General features: G+C 40.4%; 2 protein-coding genes across 2 annotated transcripts in view; one reads left to right on the top strand and one right to left on the bottom strand.

Annotated features, from left to right (window-relative positions):
- Nucleotides 1–1,526: 1,526 nt before the first annotated feature.
- Nucleotides 1,527–23,531, bottom strand: part of LOC146160889 (lipopolysaccharide-responsive and beige-like anchor protein) — a 56,931-nt gene continuing 34,926 nt past the window's right edge. The window contains exons 38-54 of the mRNA XM_083383886.1: nucleotides 14,033–14,150; nucleotides 13,612–13,714; nucleotides 13,108–13,223; nucleotides 12,808–12,920; nucleotides 12,207–12,347; nucleotides 11,040–11,159; nucleotides 10,131–10,283; nucleotides 9,153–9,302; nucleotides 8,540–8,647; nucleotides 7,544–7,823; nucleotides 6,822–6,977; nucleotides 6,292–6,465; nucleotides 5,074–5,251; nucleotides 4,434–4,575; nucleotides 3,777–3,928; nucleotides 2,435–2,541; nucleotides 1,527–2,050 (exon numbers count right to left, since the gene is read on the bottom strand). Coding sequence (XP_083240012.1) covers nucleotides 2,451–2,541; nucleotides 3,777–3,928; nucleotides 4,434–4,575; nucleotides 5,074–5,251; nucleotides 6,292–6,465; nucleotides 6,822–6,977; nucleotides 7,544–7,823; nucleotides 8,540–8,647; nucleotides 9,153–9,302; nucleotides 10,131–10,283; nucleotides 11,040–11,159; nucleotides 12,207–12,347; nucleotides 12,808–12,920; nucleotides 13,108–13,223; nucleotides 13,612–13,714; nucleotides 14,033–14,150 — 2,295 coding nt within the window. The 3' untranslated portion in view covers nucleotides 1,527–2,050; nucleotides 2,435–2,450. The remainder of the gene's footprint in view (nucleotides 2,051–2,434; nucleotides 2,542–3,776; nucleotides 3,929–4,433; nucleotides 4,576–5,073; nucleotides 5,252–6,291; nucleotides 6,466–6,821; nucleotides 6,978–7,543; nucleotides 7,824–8,539; nucleotides 8,648–9,152; nucleotides 9,303–10,130; nucleotides 10,284–11,039; nucleotides 11,160–12,206; nucleotides 12,348–12,807; nucleotides 12,921–13,107; nucleotides 13,224–13,611; nucleotides 13,715–14,032; nucleotides 14,151–23,531) is intronic.
- Nucleotides 17,952–21,716, top strand: LOC146160892 (putative nucleotidyltransferase MAB21L1). Its single transcript, XM_083384264.1, has 7 exons — nucleotides 17,952–18,112; nucleotides 18,597–18,797; nucleotides 19,129–19,267; nucleotides 20,221–20,387; nucleotides 20,666–20,779; nucleotides 21,075–21,198; nucleotides 21,540–21,716. The coding sequence occupies exons 1-7, from the start codon at nucleotides 17,952–17,954 to the stop codon at nucleotides 21,714–21,716; spliced, it is 1,083 nt and encodes a 360-aa protein (XP_083240390.1).

The following is a 23,531-nucleotide window of genomic DNA, read 5'->3' as shown; positions in this document are numbered from 1 at the left end:
ACGATTTTAGCCAGTCCTGTATAAATATTTAAAAGCATTTAAAATTTCTTTTTCACTGCTGACTTTTGTCAACCTAAAGTATATTAGGTCTGGTGCAGTTTTGCGTTTTAAAGATTTACTCATTTTTGTTACAACAAAAGCCCAAGGCCAAACACGTATATATGTCTCAATCATTAAGGACACACTTGACAGCTGTTTCTGACCAATTAATAAAATAAAACGTTTACAGCTCAACTAACAGACTTGACAGTAAAACACAATACTAAAGATCATTTACTGTAGTGTTCCACCTCCATACGTACATTTAGCGAACTTCTAATAAATAATTGCCATCGTATAGGTATTTTATGTCTTTTGATTTTCTCTGTAACAATTAGAAATAATCAAAATCTTAAATTTGGCCATAGACTCAACTTGTGTGAAGGCTATTTTTACCAAAAAAAAAATTTGTTATGGGAAAACATAACTAGGCAACAATTTAGCTACGCGATTGGTCTAAATAATGACGGTCTTATGGTTTTAGATGCAAATATCGTTGCCGTCAAAGTATTGAAGTTTATGCTTTACTTTAAACAAATGTAAATCATAATTCCCCAGCTACCGCCGGCTCTTTGCATAAACTAAAACCAAAATAAAACCAACTCATGGTTGTAGATAGTTTAACAAGCTATGGCAATAAATACTCATAGTCCATACAATCCAGTTAACGTAACGCTTCTGCTCACTTCTAACATTAAAAATTACTACAAAAATACATATTTGCTGTTTATTTCCTTTCTAACAAAATTATTTCGCAAAATTGAGCTAACGCTAGCAGGGTTATGCTTCATAAACGGCATCTCCGGATATTAGGACCCCCGCAGAGAAACCTGATACCCTTTTGTCCGTCAGCAGGGGGCTTGACCGTGTTTGAATCCCACTCGGATATCAGCATAAAATATTAATGGGGCGTAGGGCACCTGCTCGCCAAGGGGTGACGTTTAGGAACAAACGTGGTCGGTTACTCTCAACAATGAGTAAAAAATCGCCCGCAAGGTCTGGGCTGTTTGTTTGGATGTGGCGAAACTCTATGCCGAGCACCTGATCGAAACGGGTAATTTTGTATTCTGGCGAGATGTCACATGAGAGTGACGAAATCAGGCGAAAATGAGGCCACTAAGGTTACCATTTTCACAGCGCAAATCGTTACCGGGCTAAGCCTAAAGTAGAAAAAGTAAATTTACTGGATGTAGTTTATAATTGTTAAAACGTTTAATATAGAAAGATTTGCCTAAAGCTGAGGCTGATTAATTCACTAAAATGTTAAAGACTTCTCCAAACTACACGATGGATGATCCCGACGTTGACAGTTTAAATGAGCCACGAGGTTTTCAGCTGTTGTGAGTTAGATGAATGAATATCGATGACAGAATAGATCTTGACCTTTTCTCGGTCAGCTACTCACACGGCGTCTTTACATGTGAAAATGAGCGCACGTAACGCAACCCGTGAACCTGTCTTTCAACACTGCAACATTAAGGGTACAAGTTCGTTTTATTGTGATGGAATAATAATGATCTTTGTTATGCAATAGAGTAACACCGACACATCACAATATATAGAGAAAGAGATAATAGATATTTTTGCGAGACATAATTACAAGACGAACTCTTCTGATTTCACGTACAAGTGCTAAATTTCACAATTTCCAGAAAAAAGGGTTGTGACTGGATAACATGTGTGGACAAAAACGTCACTTTTATACCCGATGATCATCATCTACACGGCAAACATTTCAAGCGTAAAATCTATCTACACGCATTTCACAAAAAGCACGCGAACGAAAACCGGAAATTGCATCCTTACAAGCGATTATAGTACACACAGCGAAAAGGGAGGCGATTGACTGTTCAAGTTGTGACGTAATCGCTACGTCATTAGTACCTACGCTTTACAAACAACAACAAATTTGCGGGAATGTTTCTGCACCGTCGGTCGACGGGAATAACAATACGAATTTGGTCCAATCGAAGTTCGGCGGAGGGAAATAAGCAGCTAGGCCTTGTTGCACCTAAAACGAAAGTCAATAAATAGGCTTTAAAAATATAATTGTGTGGGTAAAGTGAGAACAAAAATGTTTTTTAAAGGTTTGCGGTGGTGATAAATAACAATACAGAATAACATATTACATCAAACTGGTATTTTATACGTCTGCAAAAAAGGTAGGTATAACCTATGACGTCACAATTGGTAGCGAATCGAAATTCTATATAAAAACTAAGGTGTTCGATAATATCGGATACTCGATGCCAAGTATAAGTTGTAATGGTACTTGTCCGACACTATAGGGTGGTATCGGCATGGCAAACTTTTCAAAAAGAATCGCAATCGGAACCCGAGAAAAAACGGAGAGTTGCGAACTGTTTATTGATGCACTCGAGCGCAAGAGACCTACCTTTTGTGGGTCAGCATTAGAACTTGTCCTGGTACTCATAATGCCACTTGTTGAAGTTGACGTGGAACGCAACAATGCTGCCAGACATCATTCCGGTCACGATTGTCCTGCCACACAAAACACAAATACACGTCAGCTGGAAAAATTTTGAAAAACAGTCGGGCCGTGCCCCCCTTTCCAGACTATATTTTGAGCCAACTTTTACAATATAAATGCAAATATTGGTCGCGTTTTGCCCCACTTTTTTATATTATTATTAGATTTTTGTACGTGTCAGACACTGCCATGCATATCATATCATGTTGTGCCGTGTCAGTGGCGTATCCAGAGGGGTTGGGAGTGCGAACCCCCACCTTTTTTGTAAGTGAGATTATCGTTTTTTGTTCGTTTTTGTCAGGGTTTAACCCCCTGTCCGAAGTGGCGATGTTTTTAATGTAATTGGGTAACGCGTCTTAAGTTAATGCGAAACCAAAATCAAACGCAAAACGCCGTTTTTTCGTGTCTTGCACAAGGCTTGACGGTAAACGAAGATTTTTTTTCTCTTTTGGCTTTCGTTATTCGTTCAGGTTGGCTGGTTAGCAAGTATGTATTTGACAATTCACAACTCTAAGTCAAGCCTTCTTCAATTTTTGTCACTAAAAACATCAAGTTGAATGTTTGCTCGCTGTTTGCTGTCTGCGCTAATATCTGATGTTAGTGTCACGAGTTACGACAGCATTTTTTAACTGAAACAGATTCTCTTAAAAGGTAGTCGAATGTGACTGTCGTGCGCGTTCGACCAGGTGTTTAGTGTACAATTGACAACTTATTTTCCCTCGACAGGACTTGTATTTTAGCTGGCTTGGCACACTGCTCGGCGTAGATGTTACGCTAATCGTGGCATAATAACATCCATGAAACTTAGAAAAACTGCGCTGTTGATAGTCAAAACATAGTTCTATAAAAATCTATCGCACTTATTTCACGGTCTTGGTTTAGTTTTTCGTCTAAAGTAAACCACAGCCCACTTAGCGGTTTCGCAGCTGGCACCTGGCAGAAAGTGTTGACGACGCACGTGCTTACTTTGCGTCTAAAGCTTTTGCAACAAGTTTTATTGGCGATTTCTAATTAGTTTTATTTCTATTGATGAGGTCATTAGAAATCATATTTTATGACGTCATTATAAATTTACGTTAGGCGAAAATAAGTTGAAAATGTCATGCCCCAGAAGATTTACCGGATATTTTCGACCTTCCGAAATCCTGTTTTTCAATGAAAGCCTTAATTGCCCTTCTACGAAGCGAGGCTAGAAACGGAAAGCAAAAAAGTGACGAATTGTTGTCCAAAAACAGAAAACGCTCACTTTTGGTCGTGCGAAATGGCGACGGAACGGATGCCGGCGTCGCATAGCGGGAAGCTGTAGAGATGCTTGAAGTCCCAAGTTCGCCAGATCTGCAGCAGCCCTTTATCGCCTCCAGTGACCAGATACTGGCTGTTGCTGCTGCTAGCAATCGCCTGGCAATGCACAACAAACGTACATTTTTTAACTGATTTTTTCACAGACTTGAATACGCCAAGCACATACGTCATATGCATGCAATAACTTATGCAAATAACTTATATCTGGTTATTGCCAAAAATATTAAAATAAACTTTCGTATTATTTTCGAAAATCTAGTTATATAGATAATTATTAATTAAAAATTATATATATACTTATATAGTAAGTCATACAATTCCAAAACACACAAAAAAGATCAAAAATATGAAATAAAGGTTTCCAGTCCCGTAACTTTTTACTAAAAACAAAACAACAAAAGAAACACTGAAAATGTCTTACTTTTAACTTCCTATTCGGTCAAGAACAAAGATAAGCGCAGTAAAAGATAGGTACAACATTCAATCAGACGACTGTTTCAGAGCTACGAAATTGCGACCGCCCTACAATACTTCGCAGTGCGACTGATAAACGGGTTTGTATACTCGAGAAATCTTATCGCTCAAGCTTTAGACCTCTCACCCGTAAGTTGTCGTCGATCGTTTGATGCGTAAGGCTTCTGCCGTTCATGGTGAAGTTGCACAACAAACCATCGGTAAATCCCACCACGATCATCCCCTCGCCCGTGAAAATCAGCAGCTCCGGACGACGCGGGCTCTTTAGGCTGCGGGAAACGAAATGCACTTTAAAGTCTGTAAGTCTTTGAATTGATTTGTGTATTGAAAGGCCGATAAACCCTATGTTTTTGCGAAAATCTTTGAATTTATTTGATGTCCAGCTCAAGTCAAGGCCCAAAGATGACAGTTTAATTTACAAACGTTGGCCAAAGGATATTTTGTAACATCGCTTGGTCTGTCATTAAAATCCAGTTCAGTGCCTTACAATATAAATCGTATTACTATAGATAGACAAAAAGTATACCGATAAAAAACAAAGCTTGTCATTTAAAATAAAATGAATGACGTCACAACATATGAAAACGGGCACGCTGTAGTAGTCTTTTTACGTAATTTTTTCGAATCAATTGTGTTGCAAACAGTTACGACAGTTTTAACATTCGCTTCGAAAAGAGTAATTTTGCAACTGCGTTACTTCAACACTTTTCACTTGCAAAACGGGCGGGTAAACAGAGAAATCTCAAGAAAAAGATTAAACGGCCTACCCGGGGTCAGGGGGGATTCCCGGTTCAAGGGTACGCAGCAGGTCCCCGGTGATGGTATGCAGGAGGAGAGGACCGTCAACTGATCCGCTGGCGATCAGACCCAGTTCTGCGCACACAGCGGCGCAAGTGATCTCGGCGTCGTGTCCGGTCAGAACCGCGCGGGCAGTCGGGTTCTCGTCTGCGTGTCACATGACAAAGAACATTAAACTTAGGTGGGGTCCATGGGCCCCTTGGGGGTACGTGAACTCTTGTTTTAGGGGATCCATGAAGGCCTAGTTAAAATGGTAGTATATATTTAAAAATTCATCAAATTGTCAAAGAAAATGTTTAATTAAAAATAAAACTTTTCGCACTGCATCTTTTTAGATTCTATTATATAAACACATTTTTTTTCTTTCACATTTTTTGGATCAGAAACAGCAGAATTTTGAAGTCTATTTGTATTGTGACGTAAATTTATGACGTCATCCCTAAAAAAATTCTTTCGACCTTGGTCCATGTCAACCAAAAAATATTTTTTGGGGTCCGCAGTAAAAAAAATAAGAACCCCTGACCTACATCATGCACGGATCCGTAATGTAGCTTGATAACACCTGAAGTTGCTTGCTAATTAATGCGCCAACTAAAGCGTCTCACCTTGTGTAAGAGTTGTTTTATTATTTCTCAGTCGCATTAACTGAAGATGATACAAGCTCGTATCGAAACGTCTTAATCTACTTGACCTTTTTGGCTTTGCAATTCATTATCGAAGTACATTAATTTCGAGAAAACAATTCAGGGGATATAGGTAAAACGTGAAAAGCGGCATTTAAACACTGTTCGGTGAAGAATTTGTGGTTTATAGACAAATTGTTCTTTAACTTACTGAGTTTTATATGGCGCTATTAGAAAACAAAGCTTATGCGAACTCGACGCAATACGGATCAACAATGACTAAAACTTGGCAAAATGGCAAATTATTGGGTTTATCAGATGGACACAGTTTACATAAAACACTTATTATAAAAAAATTCAATTTTGCACTATCCCATCCCGATTAGAACATAACAACAAACACATATAAAACAAGTGCGTATTTAGCTGCACTTGATTATGTCACAACTATAGTTAATCGCTTTTGTGGGTAAATTAAAAAAACATCGCTTTCTGTGGGTAAATTTTCATGAACCATCCCCACGGTACATTCCGGATCGTAAACCAAACAAGTTGCCGACTTACTAGCGGTAGACGAATCCCCAATGATGAGACTCTTTCGGCCGCTCCAATACCACAGCATGGCGGTGGCGTCACGTGACCCGGTGACGAAGTAGCAGTCGCCGCCGATGTAGGTCTCCGATCGCGATACACACGTCACCACGTCCCAGTGGCCGAACACCACTTGGTTGAGCTTGCCTATTAAGTGAGAATTTTTTCTTGTAATTAACCCGGATAATAGTCAAAACTTAAATTTATAATAAAGGATACAGGGCATACTACGTTTTGGCAAGGCATATATACGGGCCAGAAACTAAAACGTTGTTCGGAAACATGTAAAAAAGACGAATTAAAAACCTTATAAGCCATAGTGATCGGCGACAGGCTGTAAACAGGCTGTAAACAGCAGAACATCAAAATTGACGTGCGACAAGTGGTTTGCTTAAACCGGCTTGTCCAACTAGTTTATGTTCCGAAACATTAGCAACTTAATAAAAAAGAAAACAAAATAAAAACGATAGAGAAATCGAAGCGTAGGAAACGCGAAAGATTACCGGAGTCGATGTGATTAATCCTGAAACTTCGGTCCCAGTAGCCGCAGGACACCAGGAACTTGTTGTCGGCCGTGATCACAAAACAGGAGCTCGACACGACCACGCTCTGATCCAAAGTGTCTGCGATCTGTCGCTTGTTGGGTGTGCCGGTCATCGCTGAAAGTAAAGTACAGAGAGTTTTTGCATGCGGTTTAGGCGCGCGAACCTTAAACTTGAAGGGTTTGCGATTAGTAAAGCTTGCCGTAAGTATAGTGTTTTTAAAATAATAACGGTGTTATTCACTTCAGTGTCATTAGCTAGTCTGAGAATTTTACGTTTGAAATAGTGTAATTACAAGTTGTAAGTTCAAAACGTTAATTCAATTCACAATGGAATATAGTAATCAAGTAAACGCTGCAAGAAGAAGCAATTTCGTTTATAGGGGGTCCTCACCGCAAAAATTTTGCTGCCATCCCATATAAAAAATTGAAATGGTTAAACAGTACAGAATTTTTATGTTTATTATATTGGTTTTAAATACGACCGCTACAAATCGCTTACGCAATACACATTCGCAAAAGTACCATCAGATCCCATTTTTAGGCGCCCATTTATAATATATTTTTCAACCCTAGAAAGTTTCCAAGGTCGCCTCGAAAACGCTATTTAATGTTTAAGCGAATTTTTTAAACCGTTCCTTTTACTTTTGAAGCTCCCCTATATCCGATATGTCCCCGACTTACTCGTCAGCGGGTCGGGCTCGATCGGAACCGCCGGCGGCTTGTCGGGCTCCCCGGCGCTGGCGGCCGACGCGGCGCCGCTGGCCGTGGCGGAACTTTTGGCCTCGGGCGTCTTGTTCCAGCGGTTGAGCGAGAAGTTGAGGTTCTTGGTGCAGGTGACCACCGCTGGTGACCCTAGGCTCGGATGGGTGTTGGCTGCAACGTACACGACCGGCGAGTTGGACTGGAACTTGAGCACCATGTCGACGTCGTGGTGCTGCCGGTCCTTGAACATCATGGGGGTCTGCGCGCCAACACGAGTTCATTAGCGCGACTACAAATTAATCGACCAACGGCCTGATTTGCCATGCGCTACTCACTTCTGTATCCACTCCAATTAAAGCGCGACACATGCTGGTAATTGTGGGCCCGAACTGATTAACTAGCAACTTTCTGGAGGCTCAGAAATCGTTTCCACGTAAATTACCGGATTAATTGCAGCACGCGCCGCGTGGTTTTGAGAAAATACACGCGAACGCTCACTTTGATCTTAGTGCCAAATGATACGAACTGTCAGTTAAAAGGTTAGAGGAAAAAGCGAAGTTATGCCAGGCAGATGGCCACAGTTTAACCTCTTGAGGCAAATGACTACATTCTAGAAAATATGCCATTGGCTTTCGCGTGGTTTGGGAAGTTTGTTTGATGGCAACAAGCGGGATCTGTGACGTTTGCACGACAAGTATATTGCTTTTAATTCGTTTGTAAATTACTAGCACATGAAAAAATCGAAACTATTTTAGTGTGACCGAAACTAACATGATAAGTGAACAGTTTCCTGAATGATACTAGCATCCGAATATGTAACTCACCCGAAACTCAACATAGTGACTATGTGTTGGTTGCAAGTCATATTCTAACTACGTTTCAAAAAGCCTATATTCGTGCATCCTTGTCTAAATCGATTAAGCGAGGTTGAGAATTGCTTGAGGTAACTGAATACGAAAAGATCCCGAAACTTACAACGTGCATTGCAGAGCTACGTGGCGGATGCGGATTGGCCAAGAGCTGACTCGGAGTTTGACCGAAGTTCCGGATCTGGTCGGTGAGTCCGATTCGCTCGATCTGATCCTGGAAATAAAATAATCTTTCCATTTCAAGAAATCACTTAGGCTGCGCGACAATTTTTAAGTGTGTAAATGACTATAGTGATGCCTTACAATATATGATCGGAGCCGACATATGACGTAAAGTAATAGTACCAGTCTTCCTACAATATTATAGAATGGTATTGATGAGGAGCTGACACGAAAATTATATACGTACATAATTCCTTGTTTAATAAACAATAAATTCAAAAATACTAATAAATAAATACGTGTACTGAACAACATTTCTGAAATGCCTCGTGACTCAGCATTAAATATTGCCAATTTTTTAATTTTGTGACCAATTCAAAATATGGACAATTGTGTGACAAACGTTGCAAGGAACTTGTCAATAGAATATTGCGTAACAAAAGAATTGTTTTACTCCACCGGTCAGTATATATAACGATTATTGTATAGCAAGCGTTTGACATTCGCAAAAATTACGAAATGACAGGAGAGAGAACGCAGCAAATCGACCAACTTACGGTGATTTGGGTGAGGTCGATCGTGTTTTCGTAAGTGAGATAGTAGAAGACGTTGGTAGCTCTCACCGCCTCCGGACCGCGCTGCTTGAATCCGAAGATGAGGTCGATCCATTGATGCAGCTGGCAGGACACGATCTCCGACTCGAGCGCCTGTGCGTTGTTTGGTTTTGTTCGTTAAGTCAGTGGTCGGCAAACTTTTTTTGTCGCGGCCGAAAGAACTACGAAAACAGTGGCTGGCACATTCAGGATATTTGTTATTAAGGTAAAACATTATACACGGCGCCCTGATGCCCAAAACTCCGCCATGCCATAATGTAAAAAAACGAAGAATATACGCGGGGAGCGCGAAAAATTTTACGCGAGTCTAAACCACGCTGCGATAATATAAAAATGATAAGCCACACGAACTTTCAATTTAAAGTGCAATAAATGTACGGCTATCACGCGGCCCACAACTACATGATAACACTAAGCTATTCGAAAGTAACTCGCGGCCCACTAACAATGGCTCTGCGGCCCACAGTTTGCTGACCACTGGTTTAAGGCATGCAATCATTTTAAATGTCATATTTCGTACAAGTGCGAGCGATGTTACGCGAGGTTTGGATTAGTCTTGCGCAGTTTCGAATGGAACTTTGGGAAATGCACAAATTGTATTTCCTGTAATATTTTGCAAACATGTGTGAGTGTGGTTAATTTATTTGTGTCTGGTTGTTACCAAGCATATTGTTGAAAAAATACTATTGATAACAAGCAACCTCGACGCGTGTAGGCGAAAAACAGCTTTAAGCCCAAGACAGACTCGAGTATTTACATACGGTGCCCTGGAAAACTTTATTCGGGTAAGACAAATAGGAAGATTTAACAAAACACCAAGGTAAAAACAACCCGAACGGTCAAATTTTACTTTTTCTTCAAAGTACTGGGTTTTGAGCGGAAATAGTTTAGGCGGTGTGTATTGTTCCACTTTTTACTCACCATTCTGTTCATGCGTACGAAGTCGTCGGGCGAGTTTGCCCAGGGTGGAAGTATGACGTCATTGACCTTCGCCGCGTCACTGGTGACCCCCAACACGTAGTCGTTGGCGTTGACGAACATTTCGGGCAGGTAGTAGAACTCCGGAATCAGCTCCTGTGAGAAAAAAGGACAATGAATTCGGACTGACAGCCGGTATCGATTAATACTGGGTTCGTTTTGAAATAAAAAAACTAAACATATATCGAGAAATGATTGGATTAGAACATTTGAAATCACCGTTTCTCGTCCCGCCACAATTACAACCAAAATTATTTTCCCACCCATTTAACTTTATCTGCCACGCGAATATCGAAAGAAATGCATATTGTGTTGCCAATGTTACTTGCACTAGAAACGGGGGACAATTGCCAAAACAAACACTTTAGGATATTTACCATAAATGGATATACTACCAGAGTCGACAGTTCGACACACATTTTTATAAAACAAATGCCAAGGCATTCAATGAATGTCATTCATGGACTATTGTATAACTTAATATTTGACCACTCGATGACTTAATATTTGATCACAAGTGTTTTAAATATATTTCGAAAACAAAACTGTATAAATGCCTTGGTCAACACAATAAAAGTAGTTTAAAAATTGGTTTTAGTACCTCAATTTTAAATAAATTAAGCTACATCAAATAAATCAAATTAAGAAAGTGTTACAGGCACATGTTGTAGACATTTAAAGATGCCAAGACTTTTTGGCAAACCTAAATATGCACATGTTGATCACACACCAGTCCCCTAAAATAAAATTTTATCGTAAACTTCAGTTTAAATTTAACAGTTTAATTCGTTGTTACAATCCTGCGAAAAAGTCATCAAACCAAAAGTTTTTATTTTTCCCTCAAGGACGCACCTTGACATCGTGCGAATCGCGTTGGCAGTTCTTCCACGATTGAGCCACCGACTGAAAAGTTCGATCAGCGTTGTCAAACTTGCCGCCTTGCAAGTTCAAAAACAAGGTGGTGAAGGGCTCCTGGAAAAAATAACAAACAGAAGAGATTTTAGACCGCCATAAATTTTTTTAAACATATTAAAACAAGAGTTCCTGAAACAAATAACTTCTGGAAATTTTATTGCAAAAAGGTTAATTATTTCTTAACCTTTTTTGTAGGTTTTACCCTCTGAACAAAAATAAATATCAAATTCACCTTCAATATATAAAGTGGCGCTCATTTATTAAAAAACGAAAGTAACAAATTACATCAGTAATAGTCAGTGCGACGGCTGCCCTTGCTTTTTGGCAACGAGTTTCAATGTCTGGAAAATTAGTAGATAATGCAAAACCAATATCAGATTCAACATGTTAACTCGGTTTCGTGATTTAGATTTGATAGTAAGCAATGCAGAGAAGCCACTTCGCATAGGTTAGTTGAAGAAAACGGAACCAGAATACTCGGAGCTTGAATACATATCCTTGAATTTTACCCCTAAAACAAGAAAACTTACCCCAGATTAAGAAAGGCCGGTCTAGCTCATATAATAACCAAATATTAACACCTGACATAAATTTCAATCAATCATCATAAGAAAGGAAAAAGTGGGTTGTGTACAAAACTAATATGTTTAAGCTGGTAAATATTTGCAACAACCATTGTGGTTTAGAAATAATCAATTGGTATAGTAGAAGGGCGTAAATGTACCGAAGCAATTGACCGATAGGAGGCATTAGGCTAAATTTGTGATCACAGGGACAGTACCGCATGGTGGCGTAAGTAGTCAAATTTCTGGACAAGGACGATAAAAGCATATATTTTTTTATTCCCGTCCGTCTTTCTATTTTGTTGTTTCAGCGTAATAAAGAAAATAAATAAATAAAACCATGGATTCTAAAACATCCATACGTACATTAGATTTCTAAATTATAATTACTTCAATCCAGACAGTCAAAAAGGCGAATTTCTTTTCTATTCAGTTTATAAGAATGGTTCTCGAAGTGGGGCGTGGGGCCTGACAAATTTGATGGGTCATGGATGTTTTTGTAGTGGCAAACCGAAAAAAAAAAAAAACCTCAGGAACTCACCACACGAAGAAGCCAACCGAGCGTGAAAGCCGCGTTGGAGTAGTGGGTGCCGTAGTGGAACTTTGGAATCTGCGGATCATCCCAAGCCTCGAATCGCGATTGAAAGTAGGCTGCCCGCTTCGGGTTCAGCGCACCGACGGGCTGCGAGGGAAGAAGATTTGTTGCCATGAATTTTGTGAAAAGTATTCTTATAAAATGTTGCATGTGATATATGAAATCACCTTGACCCTTTCAAGATAAATGCCGACCTTAATTCCTGGTCATTAATTCGAATTACGATATACTGAAGATGCCCTTTCTGGCGAAACATATATATAATTTTAAGGTCTTTGAATAGTGTCTGACCTAAATTGCTATCTTTGATGAAAAAAATATTGGTGCTAGAATCATATCACTTTTTTAAGTAACGAAACGAGTAGTAAAAATTGAAATTGCAAGAAATGAATAAATATATTAATATTACTTGGCCCACGCGAACCCAAACGCTAACTCGCATCCTAACCCAAATAATGTTAGAAATAAAAAACCCGGACAAAAATATGGTACGATTCTCAGACAGCGCTAAATATTCGTGTTTCACAATAACTATTGGGCTCGTTACCTTGGAAAGGTCTCTGTAGTTGCTTGGCAGGGAAAGGTCGAGTTGAGTGGCGTCGTAGTTGGAGATGACCCATGGAAACACAGGGTACTGGTTCAGGTCGTTGAAGGAACGGCCTGAAAGGAAAACACGTTTACAGTAATGTTTTAGATTGTTGCATACAGTTTTCAAAAAGAAAGTTAATAAAAATAACGGATGCCAAAATATCGTAATCTTTATAAAATACGACACATTTAGAAGAAAGTAACCCCAGGTGTAGATTAGTTAGTTAAAAATGCTTTCAAGAACTACAAAAATGCGAACCGGCGATCGTGTTGAGAAACATAAGATACTCGAAGTTGGTGATTTCCCTTCTCTGCCACTTTTCGGTCATGTTGGACGACTTGAAAAGCTGGTGCGGAGATGCCAAGGAAATGCGCCTTAGGAAGCAAAGCAACATTTTAATATTTTACTCTTCATCGAAACTAATGCACCGTTAACAAACTTTGAAACGAAAATCATGAAATATTAGCAAGCATTTCGGCCTCACAACGAAAAAGAAAAGTGACAACTTTAGAAATCTTAACGTAAATCAGAGGTTCTCAAACCACTGGGGTTCGTTAGGACGTTCAGTGTGTCCGTAATTTTTTTTCCAATTTATTTACAGATAAATTAATTTAGCTGGAGCTAATCCTTCCAGTGAATTGTAATTATTTGTACAGTGATTCTTAATTCAAGGGAATAAAACAGCTAATTGGAGTTATTAATACAATACTGTTGCGCAAACTACAACCAAGTAAAAAACTTTTTATCAAACGGTTAACTTACCTTGCCTGTGGAAGTCCATACCCGGTGCCGATACCAACCCGCGGCAAGTATCCCACCACCTTCTTCACCGTATCATTGTCCGAGAAGTTGAACATCACGCAAGCTGCGAAAAAAGAGACAAAAGTGATTGACCTTCAGTGTTAAACATTCGACCGAAAAACACTTGCATGGCAATAACATGGAAGTATTCAAACGCTAAAAATCATGTCTTGCAATTGAATTAGACAGGCGCGATAAATGCTAAGTCAAGGACACTAGACAAACTGCATCTATTCTCAATTTGTTTCAAACTTATTTATCAAAAACACATTCTTAATAAAATTAGACAAATTCAACGTAAACAGAATCACAGATTGAACAAAAAAATATCCAGTCGAAGAGCATAAAACAACTTCGGCAAAATAACTTATGAAAGCCTTACTTCGATTAGCGAGAAAGACTTCGACGGCTGTGTTTTGGAGGAGATATCTTCTCGAAAACACCGCTCGAACCTCCTGGAACATCCATTTGCCGTGAATGCCGTCGATGTAGATTAACACCTTAAAGTTGAATAGGCGCTTAAATGACGAGAATTGATTTCGCACGTTATTGTTTGGCGCTTCAACCAATATTGCAATCGAAACTGCATTCCTTATATTGTGTTTGATCATCGGGCGAAAGTCCCAAGCTACCATTAAACCGACAAAGAAAAAAGGTTAACTTGTAAATGTTTTTTCTTGTTGTGAGGCCAAGTGTCAATACAGCTTCTGGTTCGCAAATAAATGAAATCACAGGCAATGAACAGACTTGTTTTCCGGCTTGTCAAATACAAAACAAATCAACTGTTGGAGGATGGGTGGAATACAATTGACAGTAAATTGCCGATGATTAAAAGTTTTATGATAAAAATTAAGATCGTCTGTTAATTTACTGGAAAAATAACGCATAAGGACTTGACAAGCAGGCAAATGCTAAAACACAATCAATCAACTATTGCTAAAAACGCAATCAATCAACTATTGCAATGCTAATGCGACAAGTGGGCACGCGTTTACCCCAAGATTGCTTCTTAAAGCATCTGGAACGAGTTGTCAACGAACCGAATGCAAACGTAGGCTTAGTGATGAGCAGATGCTTTTACGCTCATAGGTCGATATTGATGTGGTACTATTTACAGGTTGAATATGTTCTATCTTAAATTTACCCACAAAGATTTATTTTTCCGAGAGTTGTAAGTGCGACAAATTATTTGTACAGTTTCCGCAGTTATAGTGAAAAGAACTAATTCCAAATTCAAACAGAACGGACATCTATACTATTAATGCCGACCCAACTAATATTCGGTCAAAAATAATAAGATACTCGAAATTACCTATTTTAAATTTCACTTTCTTAACAAAATCGACTTTGGCGTGTAAGGTAGATTGAAAACAAGTTGGAGGCAAACATATATAGGTGCAAAAACTCAAATCAGTCAAAATTTTGCCCAACTTAAATCTTAAAAGTAGGACCCAATCAAACAGGCCTGGCTACCTCTTATCGAAGCGACAATCGTGGGACTTTTAGTGATGTAATCACGAACAACCAGACGTCTGACTCTCTACTTTTGACAAAGAGCCGTGGTACAATTTTATTTTCATTGGACAGAGACTTATTATAAAAATATTTTTTCCTAATTATTTAGTCTTGATTAGTGTCGTCCAATAATATCAAATCGGAGGCTATACTCGTTACCTAGTGATTAAATCGGTAATGCGATAATAATAGGTAATGCGATATTAGGTAGAATTTCTATAACGAGAAAGCAAAATTTATTAAAATATAGTAAGTTAGCAATAAAAAAAGAATCTAAACATATTAAAGATAAAGTCTAATATGATATACAAACAGAATATTGCCTTTTACTTGCCATAAAAAATACCTATAGTAATCGTGTTATATGGTATTGCAACGGACAAAAAAAATCTGGCATTATTATCGCAATGAAGTACAAAGCATCGGACACCGTGAGTCTTGGCCTGCAACATCATTTTAGTTAAGGTGGATTGATCGCAAGACAGAAATCCATACGAAAACAAACACTTTAAAAAAACCTCAAATGGGACACAGTTGGAGGACCGACCACACAATCGATAAACCAAGGGTTATTACATAAGTTATAGATTGCACACACGACACCCATCACAATCTAACCGATTTATCCGAGATGGTCGTTTGGCGTTCGGGAGGCGTGCTGCCCGGACCGAATCACAACGCGCTAACAATGCACAACATCTTGCATTATTCAGAAGCGCATTAAAAATGCAAGCAGTCCGGAGCCCGAAAATCGACGCTAAAATAATTCCGAATGGAGAAGCGCGCGCATGACCTTTGGCCCCGCGCCGTCTGATCGATTTGCAGTTTAATATATACATATCGTCTTTCCGATAGTAGGGGAGTATTTGGGTGCGACGCATTGAAGTATATTGAAAGAGCGCCATTGAGATAACGTGAAGCGTCACAACTTTGAGTATTTTCATGTGCATTATCTTGCAACAGGGAAGAGGTGTTTGTTGTGGTGATGTATGGCATGATTTTAAGACCTAAAATAGCTATCCTAATTGGGATAGGATCTTTATCGACCGGTATTCCTCATAGGCCTTGCAATAACAGTGTAGGCCGATTTTTATATAGTTCACATATTATGAAAATTGTTCTAAACTATTTATGGTTTGTAGCAACTTTCCATTTTGTGGCCAACTGTTCACGTTTCAGAAAAATACGTTACGAAATGTCACAAGGAAGGACTTTGAGGCCATAATGAAAACCGAGTTTAACTGGCTAATAACTTAAAATACTGCTCCGTGGTCAACTAACAGAGCCAAGGTTGAGAACGGCTGGATTATGCTAATATAAGTACTTCGTGAAATGAGTGTTCGTGAGCTGACAAGATACAAGACTCAATGTGAGATGCCGTTCAGATGTCAAGACACGTCTGTTCAAAGAATTACGAAAAAGCGGTAAAAACGCAAAAAAGAAAACAACTATTTGATACAAGTATTTTTTTTAGAGAGTAGGATATGTGGATTCTATGATGACAATGTGCGCGATACTGCGACTAAAAGGGAGAAAGGCATTCATGGTAGGGCAGCGAGTAGCCTGGCCACTCGTCATCGTTAATGCGGGCACGTTCACACGACCCGGGCACAGCAAGCAAAAGCGATTGCCGTTCGACCTATGGGCAATTCCTACATTTCGAGGCCCGATCGTAAAGCGATCAAAGTGCCATCCTGATATTTCGCCACACGCGCTACGGCCGGTGTCGGCTAGGAGGTCTGCCTTGTGTCGTTCGCACAAAGCGAAGAAGCCTCGCAATTGTGACGTAAGCGCGGTGCGCGGTCTTTCATCTTTGGCGGCGACGAAACGCGGCACTTCGTTCCGGGCCGCCACAGTTTCGCGTCAGGAACAAGCGGATCGCGATTTCCGATTCGATCATTTTATTCGTTCAAGGATTGCCTTTGAGATGCTTTAGGCGACCTAACAGATGTTAATGGGACCCCCTGTGGGTCAATAGCACATGAGGATAAAAAATACACCCAACCTCCACAAACGGATGATAGAGCTTCGATTTTGCGATACAACGTCTGCTCTCGGTATGTGTTACACTTTTATTAGCGCCGAATTCTAAAAAGCCAGTTTATTCCTCTAAAAGGAAATATCGGTCCGCTTTGCAGCATGACATCGACGCGATTATTCCAAAAGCGCAGCTAGAGAAAAGGGTGGCCTTATTAGCGATCGATAGGGAGTCATAACAAGACCTTAGCCAACAAAAGCTGAACGAAATCGAGCGAGAGAAAAATCGTAAAAAGGGCGAGAAGTGAAAAAAAGGGGAACAGGCGTCGGCGTTCCCGGCAAAACACGACGCGAGCGGCATAAGGGCGATTCAGGGCCCGCGTGAGGGGCACCGCCCGGCCCCTCTCAAATGGAAATACTGTCGGTGACATCACGCCCGACTGGTGGCATTAATTATGCATCGCTTTGCAAAAAGGTTTTTCAGGCGCTGGTTTAAAGCTTAAGGGGGCTGTCGAATATCGGAACGGTTTTTGCGCAGGTTGCTAGATTAGTGCAGACCATTGCAGCGCTGCCGTGGATGTTGCAATTGTACGAATGAGCGACAGTGGATTTTTACTAACAGTGAATATTGAGAGGCTATGGAACACCAAGTGCAATTATTATATAGGTAAGCAAGATTATTTTAAAACTGTTTGCAGGAGACCTAGACTGCAACAGCTGCTGAAACCTTAAAACTAAATAGGGAAAATTGCTTCTAAAACGCAGTCATCAAATTGACAACATCTAAGCAAAGCAAAAGGCCTTAAAGGATGATTGCCTCGCAAGCTGCCCTCGCCTACCACGTGAACAAGTTCTACAACGAGCAGACTGTTCCACGTAAGGTGGAGGTCTCGCACACCGTCAGGGACATCGGTAAAATCGTAACCTGTATCCTTAAGGAGGTGGAGTTGCAGGAACCCAGGTTTATCAGGTAAGCGTGACTCAAAGTGGTCCCTGATAGGAACATCACAAATATCCACCGTGGTCATTTTAGTTGGGACGTAAAAAGGAAGGTAAATCAAAGCCTGTTGTTACAGCAGTGGTTGTATAAACGCACGCAGGTACGATTGAGAACAAAAATGTTTTCCAAAGAGTGAATCGAATGACTACTGTTAGATTAATGGTTTTACAGTAAGAGTTTGATCTTTGGGTTCGTGAAATATGTACATTTGGTAAAAGTTGTGTAAAAGGGTGATTAATGTGCATGGCGTTTAGACAAAGGAGATTTAAACAAATATTAGTCTTTTTATTTTAGCCACATCCCAACAAAATACATAATGCTGAATTGTCTTTTGCGAAATATTAAAACTGGTTGAGGTCACTTTTTTGCAACAGTTTTTCAAACTTTAAATTTGTCCGACATCAACGATAACGTTTTCGGCCAACTGAATGAATCTCTTCATTTCGCAATTTAGCTCGTTGAACGAGATGGACGGTCGGCTTGAAGGACTGGAGGTTATCTCGCCGACCGAATACGAGGTGACCCTCTTTCTCAACCAGATGGGAGTCTTCAACTTCGTGGACGACGGTTCGATTCCCGGCTGCGCCGTCCTGAAACTCAGTGACGGCCGCAAACGCAGCATGTCGCTCTGGGTCGAGTTTATCACGGCGTCCGGGTAAGAACTCGTATTGAAAGTGACCTTGTAATATTTAAACAAAAAACGCAATCTTGGAGTGCGAGAGACGAGCATATCCTTCAAGTCCAACAGAAAATTATAAGCAGATCTTCTGTTAAACAAATCGCCCTGGCGAAGTTCGAACTGCTGACCGACAAAAGGTTGCGAGAATTCTAATAAATGTTTGGAACAGTTGTATTAATTGTACAATTGTTCTTCCGATTATTTCTTCTCCTGTTAGTGTTGCAATTCGCATCCAATGTCCGTTTACATTAAATATATCACATATCTGACTTATACACAAAGCCAATGGGACTTGTGCTCAATCCAGGTACCTGTCCGCGCGCAAAGTACGGTCCAGATTCCAGGTCCTGGTCTCACAGGCCATCGACAAGCTGCATTACCGCGAGATCGTCCAGCTCGCCAACGACTGCACGGAGGTGAAGCTCAGGATTAAAGACACCATCTTGGTGAGTGCGAGAAAGTGCGCAAACTTAACAAGGAATGTTGGCGTGGACAAAGGAATTGTGCACCAACGGCGTTGTGATGTTTGAAGTAAAAATTGGCCGATTCTTCCCCAAATGTGTTGTTCTACAATGTTTTTTAAACAGCTTTTTATTTAACGTGTAACGCGTGATTGGATAAGCAACAAAAATATAGTTAATTGACAAGACATCTGACAGCATTGAAAAACCAGGATACCGATTTAGTGCAGTAATCTCCTACATAACAGTTTTCAATCAGGTTTGCTTCAAAGGAGCAGAAAAGTTTTAAGCGCAATTCGTCGAGAGTGGGCATCATCATCCAATCCAACTTACAAATCCCCGGGAAAGCCGGGTGTATATTTAGATCGGCCGGTTGCAAACGCGACGCGACGAGCCAAAACCCGATATGGGCTTTGTATCAATTATTAAAGTCAACTGAGCGCGGCCGCCTGTCGCATATCCCGCCCATTAACACATACAAGGAGACACGCGTCGCTTCTCGCTTCTTTCCAGTGTGTTAGGGATGCCGATCGCTTTGCGCGACCCTTTGGGGAATTTAATTGCTCCTCGGCGGGTCGCCTATTGATTTCGGGAAGCTGGAGAGGCTTAGAATCGTTTATCATCGTTTCGTACACTAACGCATATAAAGGGCAACATTAGACAAGATGGTGGCGTACGGCTTTTGCCCACATGGATAACGATGTTCGGGGGGGTATGACATGTTGGCCGCCAGATGAAAACTGCATCGAAAAAAACACAACTGCATTTAACACTGGCAGTTTAACTCAAGATCAGCGCCACACATTGATCGTTAATCTAAGATTTCTAATTGTAGGTTTAAGTCGACCGCAAATTGTTTACTCATAACATCATACAGGGTTATTTTATGACAAGTACTAACAGAGAGCTCCATCCATCTTAAATAACGTATCTGCCAGGTCCGAGTCACCCCGGCTTTCAAGTGCAGCAGTATCTGGCCGCGCAGCGCCTCCCACTGGCCGGAACCGCACCTGGCCTGGCCGTGTCCGTCCAAGGTGGCCGAGGTGAAAAACGACGGCTTCAATCTGCTGTCGAAAGACTCGCCCTCGCTCAACGCAAAGCACAGGTGAGAAGTAACCGAAACTGTTGTAGAAGTCTACAGCAAAATCGCTACATTAAACAGCTGCAAAACTTTACAAAACTGTGATTGAAGGTCTGGATCATAATGGTTGGAGGTTGTATAGTAAGACGAAATAAGAATATCAAAACCCATACAGAAGTAGGTATGATTCTGAACGTTTCGAATAACTCTTTATTCATTTTCAACATCAATGAATAAAGACATGTGATTGAAGTGTTAAAGCTCGGTTTTAGTATAGTTTAACAATGCTCCTCTTTTTCCAGCACGGCCGAAAGCGACGCGTGGGCAATGTCGTTCACTGGGGCGGAAAAGATCTTGATCGGGTCGGGCGGTTGCCGACGCAAGTGTCTCTCCATTCTGAAGACACTCAGGGACAGGTAAAAGCGCCCGAAAAATAGCAGAAAATTGATCTAAAAGCCATTCTCCGAACATCGCCTAAATCAAAACTACGAACAATAGCTCTAACGTGGCACTACAAAAACAAATTTACTGGTATAAAAATTAACACCATTTCATAAATCGCACAAAAAATGCACATAAATTGTCCAGCGGCTCAAAAGTAGGCCAAGTTCTAAAAACAAGGCAAAAATAATTGATCTTGGGCGAGATATGCGCCCTGGGATGTGGATCCATAGACCACCAAACGGTTTCTGACAGCCTGTTTATCGACAGACACCTGGAGTTTCCCGGAAGCCCGATCAACAACTACCACATGAAGACGTTGATGCTGTACGAGTGCGAGAAGCATCCACAGGACTCCGACTGGAGTGGCTCGTGCGTAGGAGATCGCATACAGGTGAGTTTGATGTCATGCAGCGGTGAATGACGTGTAAGGCGGCCATTTTTAGTTCCAAGGAAATTGTGTACGGTACGATTTGCATCCCAATAGATATGCTGTCTATTGCGGCAGGTGTTTAATGCATGTTGCAGTAGCCTTGCTCATGAACGAATATTCGTTTTAGGTTTTCATACAGTAATTTTTTTTTAATTTTGACAAAAATATTGCACCTCTGCTTTTATCTAAATTCCCCAAACAACTTTCAGCAGCATTGAAAACAAAATTACACGGCAAACAAACAAGCCTAACCCTTAGCATGCCACTGTCCCTAACTGACAATGTTCGTTCATATGTCCCAGGGCGTGCTTCTTCAGCTCGTGTCCTGTCTGCGCTGTCGACGGCTCCCCCACTATTTCCTGCCAAGCGTCGACCTCTTTCTGGCCAGCACCGGTTCTTCGCTGGACGTTGCCGCGCGCCAAGTGTGGTGCCTTACACGCGAAATCATCACCAACAGCAAGAGCTTCGATCACCTCTAGTTCCGATGTTAGCATCCGTTGGACGCGTTTCGGATGATTATTGGATTAAACCAGGCGGCGGTATTTATTTATTTGTAGTGTCCGCCAATGAGACAACAGAGGAAAAGAGTTCCAAGATTTTTTGTTTGCTTACAAAAAACAAATTGGATTTTGGAGCATAATGGTTGGATGTGATAAGAATATCAAAGCCCATACAGGAGTATATATCATTTTGAACGTTTCGGATACCTCTTTATTCATCGATGTTGAAAATTGAATTTGTTCCTCTCGTTTCTTTTTCTCGTTCAATATCGGTATAATACCGTTACAAATTGATTTTTATTTACAAATTGATGTTTATTTTGGTGTCAAATGCCGTATACAAGGCTTTATACGATCAACACTAAATTCTTTGCATTTTTTTACTCGTGATGTACTCTGTACCGCTATACTGTTTTTTTGTCGCGTTTGCTTTGCGTTTTTTCGTCCCGATTCTTGCCATGGTTGCAAACGTTTCTTCAAAGTTCAGCGATTTTTTTGTCGTTGCTTTAAATGCTTATTTATTTTTGTCAAGTTTTGTTTGCGCGTCGACTGTGAATCGTTTTAAGTTGCAGTAAACCTAATTAAGAAACTAATTGTCTAGTGTGAAGCAAAATTAAATGTAAGGTTTTTAAAAAAAAGATTAATTTTAAACGACTCCAAAATATGAAAAGTGATTACCAGCAAAGAAAGGACAATATTTACTGGAAATACTGTTTAAAACTTTGAATTCCCCAAATGTGCAACTTAGTTTGAACTCCACAAGAATTCCGTAATTTACTAATTTACTTTCACAAATACTTTTTACTTTTCACAAATACTTTAGGTATTTCAATAGTGAATTCCAGTCGGCGACATTAAGCTGGACGAATAATACCTATTTGCTAAAGCTAAAGAAAGGAAAGCCAAAGAAGCGACGAAACGTATAGATACCTAGATATTAATTAAACAGAACTATTGCTTAACGTCAAGCCCCTAAGATAACACACGATAGTCATACATAACGACATCAACATGACAACTGTATGGTTGACAACTGTTATTTGTTTTAAGTGTACTCCTTTACAAAGTCTAACTTTTGCTGAAATGTGTGTGAGTTTTGCTTTGACGAGGGGAAAAAATTAAGAAAACAATGGAAAGAAGACCACAAACCCTTGTTTAATTGATCCTGGCGCAGATTAAGTGTTTCAGCCGTTAATCGAAATCCAACGATTCGATTACACCCAACAAGCAATAAAGCGCGCATAAATTCGACAAATTTTGGCGTGCCACGCGAACCTTCGCGACCCCGGTAACTTAAAAACAACAGGCCGGGCGAAGCGCGTGATTGGAAATCGATGCGCGCGGATTAAGAGATCGCCGTCGCGTCGAGCGGCTTAAATAATTATCTCCGACGATGATTGGAAAGTGCGTTCGGGCGCCGCGATTATTGCCACGTGATAAATTGAAGGGCGAAGTTAGTGGCAGATCAGGGGCTTCGATTGGGCGTCTGTCGCTTTCGTCGCATGCTCGTGTGGGAAAAATGGCCAGTCATTTTTAGCGGCAGGTTGCCATCCGACATAAGCCGAGCGGATCTGCCATAACCCGGTATAAGCCGACGGGATCAACGTAATGCGTCAAAAATTGCATATGCCGCTCAGCAGCTCAGATATAGTTAACCAATTTTCACTAAATAGAAATACTGATAAGTTAGAGATACCGGGGAAAATGTATATTAATAACCAAGTATTTTGTATAGGTAAGGTATTGTTGAACAGTAAGTACGACCTGCCGCCATCGGTCGTCCAAAAAACGCCA

This window comes from Ascidiella aspersa, chromosome 3, assembly GCF_963924565.1.
Source record: "Ascidiella aspersa chromosome 3, kaAscAspe10.2, whole genome shotgun sequence".
NCBI classification, from domain to species: domain Eukaryota; kingdom Metazoa; phylum Chordata; class Ascidiacea; order Phlebobranchia; family Ascidiidae; genus Ascidiella; species Ascidiella aspersa.
The sequence above is the reverse complement of the archived record's forward strand: the minus strand, read 5'-3'. Positions and strand labels throughout refer to the sequence as shown.